Source organism: Syngnathus scovelli, chromosome 3 (assembly GCF_024217435.2).
Source record: "Syngnathus scovelli strain Florida chromosome 3, RoL_Ssco_1.2, whole genome shotgun sequence".
Classification (NCBI taxonomy): domain Eukaryota; kingdom Metazoa; phylum Chordata; class Actinopteri; order Syngnathiformes; family Syngnathidae; genus Syngnathus; species Syngnathus scovelli.
In genome coordinates this window covers 19,571,471-19,581,763 of record NC_090849.1, presented here as the reverse complement: position 1 = coordinate 19,581,763, position 10,293 = coordinate 19,571,471, and the positions used below count along the sequence as shown (strand labels likewise).

The 10,293-nt window shown below is 41.2% G+C and overlaps 1 protein-coding gene across 1 annotated transcript; it reads right to left on the bottom strand.

Annotated features, from left to right (window-relative positions):
- Positions 1-859: 859 nt before the first annotated feature.
- On the bottom strand, positions 860-5,339 carry ptger4a (prostaglandin E receptor 4 (subtype EP4) a). The gene is made up of 2 exons (XM_049763807.2): positions 4,296-5,339; positions 860-3,590 (listed from the first exon to the last, which is right to left on the bottom strand). The coding sequence occupies exons 1-2, from the start codon at positions 5,097-5,099 to the stop codon at positions 3,054-3,056; spliced, it is 1,341 nt and encodes a 446-aa protein (XP_049619764.1). The 5' UTR covers positions 5,100-5,339; the 3' UTR covers positions 860-3,053.
- Positions 5,340-10,293: the final 4,954 nt, after the last annotated feature.

The window sequence follows — 10,293 nt, the reverse complement described above, 5'->3', positions numbered from 1 at the left end:
AAGAAGTACTGGGCAGGCTAACGACTTAGCGGAAAGATGCTAATCCGCGATTGTGCTAACAGGTGAAAACGGACTTCTAAAGGAACGTAAACGAAAATTTGGAGCAATACTACATTGTCCTAAAGGTTAGACACGTTTCCTCAATTTAGAAGTTTTATTTTGACTTTTAAATGTGTTTTTTTTAATTTGGAAAAAAAATCCGCGATGTAGTGAAGCCGCGATAAACGAAACGCTAAGTAGCGAGGGATCACTGCAAATTTCTGTCTGTGTTCCAACTGCGCATGCGAATTTGCACCTGCTCACACAGACGGTAAACGCACGCCCATTTGGTCAGTCAATTTACCGAACAGATCTAATTACTCAGAAGTGGATGAGACATAGTGTCTTCCTCCTTTACATCACTGCATGATACTTTAATTTAACTCGTGGTGGCTTCCCAGACTCTGCGGTATTTTTTTAAGACAACCATTGCTTGTTTAAGCTTAATTGCAAGGACGCTGAGCTTTAGACTCAGTTTATTATTCCAACGCAGAAACTTCCCCTCAGATGTTTCCATGCTTTTCCAATAGTCCGCTTTTTGCTTTATCTGCGTGACGCATCAGGCATGAGCCGTAATGAGCAACGATAGGCCTGTTTGTCTATTTGTGGATTTAATCTTAAATATGTTTGCTTGCTCTTGTCAGGGTTATCCGTCAGATTGCTAATGAAGGCCTAGAGATGAGCTTATAAGCAGCAAATGTTATGTGAGAAACTTTAGTGCTTCCTCTTCATGTTGACAATATGAGATGACAAATGTTATATATTTATAAAGCATCAAAAACAATTTGGGAAATGATCTTAAAGCATACTACTAAGTGAATAAATTACATCTTGTACGTCTTTAATAAGCAAACAAATGAAATATTCTGTACAAATAGGATGGCGATGACTATCTTTGCACATGTTCACAATTCAAAGGAGTAAAAAGTGTGACATTAAGTTGAAAAGGTAATTTAACGGTAACATTGTAAAAGGCTAAGCACGAAAACAATCGAACAACATTATAAAAGGCCTGTATCGAAAAAAATGATACAACTAAGGGCACTCTAGGGTGAAACTCAAGATCTTGTTTGACACTCAAATATTTAAATGAATATCCTTCTTTGTCATATTTTAAAAGATGCAGTTAAGGCCAGCATTGTCCATAGAATGGCAAACTTTTGCAGTTAATCAAAATAAAATTGTCAAGGCATGGAGGGGGGCAAACGATCAGAACTTTCTTGTCATTTTCAGCTGTATTCAATTTGGTTTTGAAATATTTTGGTCTTACAAAAAGTAATTAAGTTAGCCCAAATAATACAAGTTGACATCTCTTGTAGTTTGGATTTTCTCAAAGCAGGAATTCCAGGGCATGTATTGGTTAGAAGATACAGCAACTGTCCAACAAAAAGCAGCCTAGCTCCAAATTTTAAGTATTTACACAAAGATTTCTTGTATATTATTATGAATACCAAAATTTGGAAATGGACATCATGTTTGGGCTTATTGTTGCCTTTGGAGTTGGGATTGGCAAGAGAACATCATCTTTCAGCACATGAACGTGATAAAAACCCTTGAAAACTCGACACTAAGCATAAACGCACCACATGTGGAAAAACATTCCCAGCAGTCACATGTAAATAATTAGATGTCACAAACTGGAATCTTTTGTACCTTCTTCAGATATTTGAGATGAAATGTTCACGTGGATTCCAGAACTGACAAAAAAAAGGAACAGTTACCATTCACCACAAAAATAAAACTGCACACTGCACATTAGTCATGAGGCTGAAATAACATGTCTTTTAAAAAAAAAAAGGTCTGTACAATAGAATCCAAAACAAAGAAAGTTCCCAGCAGGCTCACATTTGCTGCTGCTGCTGCTGCTGCTGCTTCTGCTGACCACAAATTCATGAATCAGCTAGTCCCAACTGTTATTTCGATGTTTGAGCTCTGCTATTTAATTTAAAAAGCTGTCCAAAAGTTTTTATCACAAGGTGACCCAAAAATAAAACAGGGTGTCTTTTCCCGTTGCTTGAGTCACAAAGAAGTCATTTTTGTTGGAATACTACCAAATGTCTACCTAATAACAAAATCAGAGATTTAGTGAGTAAATACAAGTTGTTTCTCTGTTTACCTCAATAAGTAGATACAAGTAAAACTCATTGATGGACCCAAAAAATAATAAATATGGCACTCTACAAGCAGCACGGTGCACTAGTGGTTCGCATGTCCGCCTCACAGTGCTAGGATTTGAAATAGATGGATAGATGGCAATTCAGTACTTTATTTCATTTTTTGTCATGAAGAAGGTCTTTCACAAATATGCATACAAATAAAATGTTCACTTTTCTTGGAGGAATGTTTATTTCACTTCTTGCATTTTGAGTCACAATGAAACCGTTTTCATTAGCAATCCTAAAGGAGCAGCTTGCTCATATACAGACAGACAAAATTACAATGTGCCACCATATTCAAGTCGAGGAATTTACTTTTTGTGATTTTTTTTCAAAAAGAACTGTTCCTCTGATTTCAAATGGTAGACTCACTTCTCAACCTTGAGCTAGCTGCTATCTGACACATGGACGGACAAACATATGGCACATACGATATTTTTTTTTTTTTTTTTGCTACAGTCAAAACAGAACAATTCAACCACTGTATCAGAGTTAAAATGATTCTGTCCTAGAATTTAAACGATAGAGTCTCGTAAGTCCAATGCTAACCTCTGAACCAGGAAGTAACTGTGAGCTCACAAATGGACGGACAAACAAAAATTATTTTTCCTTTTGGCCAGAGTCCATATCTTTAATCGTAATAGTTTGTAGCTCATGTACATCCAGGTTTTGGTGAAAGTTGAACCATTTACTGGACGCTGTTTGAAATGCTTGGAAATTCAGCATTCCAGACATTCTTGTCATGAGGCAACAGTGCAAAACTCTTCACTGGTAGCATTATTTTTCCTGACTGATTGCCTGTGAGATAGGACTCAGTTTTTCCTTCCACGTGGGCTCCATTTCCGAGTCAGTGTAAGTTCAGATGCATTTTTCATCCATAGTTACTGAGCTGAGTGACATTTGTAGTCCAGGGTCCTTAGCTTGGGGGCCCCTGAGCACATGGTCCCCTTCTGTCCTTGGGGCCACGTCGCCATGCTCACACGATGAAGCCCATGATATATTTTCCACTTTGTGATTGTCACAGCAGCTCCCGGCAGGCGATATTCTTCCCTGGGTGTGATCCAAGAAAGTCTGGGAGCTGATATCCGGAACGTCGCCGAACACCAACGAGCGCGAGTCCCGTTTGGAGACGGTCGAGGAGGGAGGATGGGGCGACACATCCATGCAGTGGCAGCTCCCGTTGCCATTAGTCCTCTGCCCCCTGATGCCCATCTTGCAGAAGAGGCACTTGATGTTCTCCACGAGCTGGCGGAAGACGGCCTTGCGCAGCAGAATGTAGATCCACGGGTCCAGGATGGGGTTGAAGGAGGCAAAGCGAATGGCCGTCAGGTCGGGGTTTTTGTCCAAGCGTAGTTCTACCGGCGTCTTGTAGAGCTGGTTCAGAAACACCTGAGCCTGCAATTAGAGCACGGCGATGAGACATTTCAAAACTCTAGGAAGTTAAATAAAACAGCCCAAAAAGAACTTTTTTTAATGAAATGGGGATAAGTCAAATTCCACAACAGCAAAACTTGAAATATCTTGTTGTGTTCCTGCATCGGTTTCTAGCTGCCTGGCAACCAGTGTCCACATAACATGATCTGGAAAAAAAATCTGCCAAATTATTCACCTACATTGCAGCAGAATCTTCTGTTTTATTTGAGTTGTGAATTTTTCTATGAATTTCAGACAATATGTCGTTGACGTTGCATAGGGCAAGACAAGTGATGTGTCGATTATGAGCGGGTGACAACAATAATGTGAATTTATGCTCAACACAAAAGGTTCAATCTAAGAACAGGAAACACACTTCAACCGCAGTAGCATTGAAAGAAGAACATCTTTTAGCGTCACTGAAAACCCAATGTGTTCAGTAACAAACACTATTTTAATTATTTAAAAAATATTTATAAAGTAATATATCAGCCCAGGTCATATTGACTGGCAGAAAATTGAATGCTCTTCAATTAGATGGCAGAACGTACAATCCACCTGCTGCCTTTAAGTCCTCAAGATTTTCTGTAAATAAATCAGCGTTGCGTTCAATTAAACAAGCCCAGGTTTCTGAGTGGGAAGGCGAACGTTCGCTCGACCGTGCGTAAAGTGTGCGTAAAGACTCACAACAAGCGGAATAGAGCAGATGAGCACCACTGCCGAGGTGCCTATGAGCAGGATGACCATCTGGATCTCGGCACCGGCGAGGCGTCCGAAACTTCGGCCTTTCTTGCGCGAGTCCACGTTGCCGCGGCTCAGGTCAGTGCCCAGCGACGTCCTACGCACGTAGCGCCGGTGCATCCGGATGAGAGCCCCGCACACCAGCACGTTGCACAGCACCGTCGCCAGGATCAGCACCGAGCTTAAGCCAGCGTACATAAAGTTGAACGCCGCGTCGCTCGTCTCGTCGCTCCGCCACTCCAAGAAGCACCACGTCTGCGGGTACTGTTTCTGGACGCGGCCGAAGCCCAGCACCGGCAGCGCGCAAAACAGCGCGTTGGACACGTAGATGGCCAAGAGGGTCAAGCCGGCCAGCTTCTGGTCCACGTAGTCGTTGTAGAAATACGCGTGGTTGATGGCCATGTATCTCTCCACGGACATGGCGCAGATGATGCTGAGGCCGGCCAGGGAGAAGAAGATTAGGGTGAAGCCGAAGTACTGACACAGGGGTTCCCCGCCGGGCCAGGCGCCCTTTACGTAAGTGGCGATGGTGACCGGGCTTGCCAGCAGCGTGCCCAACAGGTCGGTGACGGCCAGACCGCACACCAGCGTGTAGAAGGTGGTTTCCTTCTGCTCCTTGCGAGACCGACACAGCACTGCGATGGCGATGACGTTGCCCACCACCCCGAAGATGAACATGATGGACGGGATGGTGGGGATCATCGTGCGGCCCGTCATGGACTGCTCGCTCGTCGACGTCGTGCTCTCCATCCTCCGGAAGCTCCAGTCTGACTTATAGAAGAACTTTCTCCACGCGCTGGAACCTCCGCTCAGAACACCTTGATGGCATTGTTTTCAAAGACCCAACGCAGGAGGCGAGCATCTGTTCCGAGCAGGAGTGAGTGTCGAGATAAGTCAGGCTCCACACTGCGGTGACTTCATTCAAACACTCGAGTCCCTCCCACTTGGGGTTCTCTCACAGCAACTGTCAAAAATTTACAAAACACCTCTCAGTGGAAAGAAGCCACCACGAGTGAATTTTAATTAAGTGGTGCATTAATTATTCAAATTCATTAAAAATAAATTAGGATGCATTATATTACATAATTAATTATAAATAATTATTTAATGCATTTTTTTGTAACATACTTTTTGAACATTTTTTCTTTTTCTGTCTTCATTAACAAATGCACTGGTGCCACTGCTTATTTTAAAATTCAAATGTGGCCCTTGAGTACAGACTTGTTGTTTTTGGTTAAGTTTTCATATGGCCTGGCTTGAGCTACATCCAATATGACCGCCACGGTTGACCACTGAACCGCTTAGCTGACTTTGGACTGTGCAAGTGAGCAACAGTCTTCAGACTTTCAAGTTCTATTTGACTTGGCACACACAACTGAAGAGTCGAGTGAATAAACAGCTTGTATTAGTCTCATGTAATGAGATGCATTTGACGTGTTGCACATATTTATTCATGAGGCACATCACCTGACATCATTTCAGCCACAAACGCCTCATTTCCCGCCCGGCAAAGCCTTCTTGTCTCGTACGTGCCCGTCCCCTCGCAAATAAAATACCTCAGTCATTAACCGGGCAAGGCTTACTTGGAAGGATGCCAAAGCCTGTTACTACACTTTCTCTTAACTTGCAAGTCCCTCAAAATAAAATTCTAACAAGAGAGGGCACGTTATACAAAGTAACTTGATCAAAGATTTTTCATATTTGTAGGTGAAAGGAGGAGCTAATGTTAAACACCAACTTACAATGCATATAAAAAATATACACGGCATTACATGACCTCTATATAACTCAATAAAAAAATAAACTTTGATAGGGGACAAATGGTATCAATCAGACTAAGGGGATAAAAAGATTTCCAAGGCATAGCACGAAACACAGGGAAGACAATCATCATTCATCAGAGACAATATGGCCAAAAAATGGGATATCCCATCAAAATTGATGAAAAGGCAAGAAGAAAATTGATCGAGCAGCTTGCTAAGACGTAGTCAGCAACACTGAAAGAGCTGCAAAAATTTATGGCAAGTGCTGGCTGTTCACTGGTCTTTAAGAGATAGATATCTCCCGTCATGTTCAAGCGTGGGCTAAAGGGTCGGGTGGCTAGACGGAACGCCTTATCTAACAGAAAAAAAGTATGCCGGTATGGCCACAAATTAAGAGGAGCAAATAGCTTCCATGCCCCGACGGCCGAGTTCAATCACTTTTTAACGCACAGTTAATACAAAAGGGCGAGTGCCCCACCCCCCGATGCTCGATCTCCACTACTAAAGCAGGCAATTTGTGTGTTCTGCTTGAGGCCTTCCCTGAGCTTGCAGAAGAACATGTTGGCCTCAGAGTGGCAGCGCTTGACGTCATCACACTGATTGAGACTGCGTGCTTGGAAAGCAGATTTGTTATGCTCCTTGTTGCCACGTTCAAAACAGGGGAGGAAAAAAAAAAAAGCTTTTGTTTGAATAATTGTGAAAATTATTTTTGGGAAGGAAACGAAAACAAAAACTGTTACTATTAAGTTTTTCTACTTTTGAGTATCTGGTTTTTATGTATAGTTAGTCCCTTTACATTTAAACACAGATATTTGCATTTTAAGAGTCTGTTCTTTTTTTATTTCATTTGGGTAAATGGCTCAAAATAATTACTAGGATTCTAAACTTCTTGAGTGTTTTGCCATCTCTGGGTGTCGGTCGGCTCCATAAAGGACAAATGGCCAAAAAAAAAAGTGTTCTTTCTTTTCTAAACACGATTGTTACATAACGTGGGTGTATGGGCGAAATAGCGTATGACGTCAGAATCCTGTACGTCGGTCTCGTTCTGGGCCTCTGCAGAATGTACTGAAAGCAGATTTGTCTGATTAGGCATCTTAAGAATGCACTTTTCCTGGATTTGTGTGCCGCAGTCAGATAACCTGCGGCAAGCTGGCACTGGCTATAGTAGAGCTAAAAAAAAAAAAGTCACAATCTGTGTTCCTGTCTGTAACACTCGACAATCAGATGATTTTTATCCTGCTAGGTTTTGCATTGTGGAACACTTTGTGAATAAGATGAAAACATCACGTTTTGTTTGAAATCTTTGAGGTTTAGCTTGAAACCTTTGAGGTTTTGTTGCCTTGACTGCAATAACAGAAGAAAAAAAACGACTGGAGGTGTTAAGTCACCTTTTTTTGCATGAGCAAAGGGGGTACAACTTCAGTTAAGGCTTGTTTTTGAAGCCCTGAGTGTACATGTTTGTTTGGGTTTCGAAGCTAGGTGTGAACCGCCCGTCGAAATATCACCTGATATCATGTTTTGGCCGCAGGGTTTTTTTGACGGGTGGGAAAATATCATTGTCGGCATCAAACAGTCAACGAGTAAACCATCATGGAGTACCGGGGCAGGCACAGACAAGCAAGATTTCCCGCCAAGAGGACAACGTGCACGCCTCAGAACCTGCTTTGCCATAATCAACGTCTGACGCATGGCACAGAAATCATGTCCTCGATTTTTAATTTGTCCATTTAAGAGATGAGTACAAAATGTTTTGAATTCTCAAAAGGTATAAATAAAGAAAATGGAACAACACGTGTTGATGAAGAACACCAATGCTCTCGAGCAGGCAGCGTATTCTGATGAATGGAAAGTGGAAATCAGGTCTACTGTTGAGAAACAATGGAAGGCAAGTACAGAACAACTCTGACAACAATTCAGAAATGGGAAAATAATCCATAGCGTACTTTGGTCTACTCTTGTCGATTTTCTGGTAACGTGATCATTGTCAACCAAACAAAATGCAAGTTCAGCATTTCGTATGTCAACCGTTTAGACTTTCACACGAACAGAATCAGCACGTTTTTTTCCCCAGATTATTGACATGGGTCAAATGTCAAATTGGATTCTTCCATGTTTATAGTCAACAATTGATGCACCAGAGCGTAAGTCAACATTTGCCGAGATAACCGCCGATGACAATGGAGAACACATCTGGTGTAACTATTTAAATTCCTGCACTTGTCTATAAGTAAAAGTCCGTTATGTGTGCTAATCATTAACTTAACTCAGCATTAGCGTAGCTTTTTTTTTTTTTTTTTAAACAGCGGCTACATAAAGGTAGACTTTAGTGGTGCTAAATAGGTCAAAAGCATGCTGATGAATAAACACAAGTTTTCCATGATGCTTGTATAAAAGGCTCTAAGAGCGAAATAGTCTCTCCAACAATTTTGGTTGATCTATAAAGATTTATTTTCAAATTCTATTGAATGACACTGGGTGACTTTATACAGTATAACGTCAAATTAGCATGAAATAAAATGAATAGATGAATGGAAATTTTTAAAACTTTAATATTTGATTTTTTTTCTTCTGCTTCTTGCTGAAAAACAAACAAACAAGTTAGAAGTCATCGTGAAGAATCACCATGTGACACTCTTATCTCAAAGCAAAGGAGTTCAGTCTCACCTTCAGTTTAGTCATCAGTGTTCCTCAAGATCTTCCAAATGTTCTGACTGGTTGTTCTTGAGAAAGGGCGGACTCTTTTGAAAATATTATGATTAAATTATGAAATTCCAGTCCAATTCAGTCACTTGATGAGTCATTGGATTTAGTGGGAGTGCTGTTCCTTCGAATTAGTGGGACGTGTACAGTTTGTGTGGACAATTTCCAAAAGCATCTTGTTGTAACCAAACAATTGAAGGATGGTGAATTATTATTCACTTAGAAGGAATAGACAAGTTAACGTGCGATATTATTAAAAAATGTTCACAAAGAAACCCGTATCACAACATTGAATATTGGATAAAAGATTCATTTCATACAAATCACATTGAGTTTTCAAAAGAGCGCACAAATAAAGGAGACAGCATCCAAATTGAATTTGGAAATTATTGAATATTACCTTTGACGTAATGAGCAAATTGTCTGTCAGAACAAATGCTGCGCTCACCTTCTTGCAATCAAACAGGCAGACATATTAGACACCATTTGTAATCCGCTTACCGATGAAGCCGTTGATCTCGATGAATAATGAAATATCTTGTGGCGATTTGGTAGAGAGTAAAGCACATTTTGCAACGCCTCAAAAAAAAAGTCCTGATGAGGAACTTTTGTTTTTGTTTGCATAGAAATAAAAGTGCATGCCAGTGATGTTTGTGGTCATAAGGTCCCGTGAAAAGAACATGATGTTTGCCCCCCCCCCAAAAAAAAAAAAAAAACACGCCTTGATAAGGACGTGCCGGTGTCTGGTTAATATCTCTCACCAGCTAGAATCTCAACTGGCAATACAATTTCCTGCAGCATTGGGTCGGCTTTCCAAGTTGCATTGATAAAACATCCGCTTGCTTGTATTTATGTGGCTTAAATGAAGCGCCTGCAGAAAGCCGCCTCGTTCCCTAAGGCCCACATCTATTAGTGGATCCAATAACCTCTTATTTCCTAGAGAGTCATGAGCAAAGGTGCCACGCCAACATAGTAAATCATTATTTGTCCATCAGAAAGTACAAACACACAGTCTTCCACAGAATTTTGACTCCATGCACCACCAAAATAAATCGTTCGCTTTTCAAGAACTAACATAAATGATTTAACCCTTAAATAAATAAATAAATAAATCTGATGCTTTCTTCTGGATTCACATTTGTTGTGGACTCCACGGTAACAGCCCCACCATTTGATATTGTACAACACCCCCACCCCTTCCACCCCCGGGGATTTATTATCTTGCCCACATCCAAACGGCATTGCACATGTAGTCAAGCGCTTCATGTTTGATATGGGCAGCGTCGGCTTTTCGAGAAAACATAGCACACGGCTCAGGACGATATAATGCATTCATTGTGTTGAAAGCTCACAAGTGAATTCCCTTTTTCCAGCAAAGAATCCATTTTCTCCAGATTAGTTATCAGCAAATTCTTCAACGCAATAACCCTTTCTTTACCCAAACTCCCCAAGACGCACCAAAGCACAAACAGGAACAGAAA

Excerpts from the sequence above, each read along its gene's own strand:
- ptger4a (XM_049763807.2), bottom strand. The coding sequence starts at position 5,099 with ATGGAGAGCACGACGTCGACGAGCGAGCAGTCCATGACGGGCCGCACG. Across the intron at positions 3,591-4,295 it reads TCTGCTCTATTCCGCTTGTT|GCTCAGGTGTTTCTGAACCA; the intron begins GTGAGTCTTTAC and ends CTCTAATTGCAG.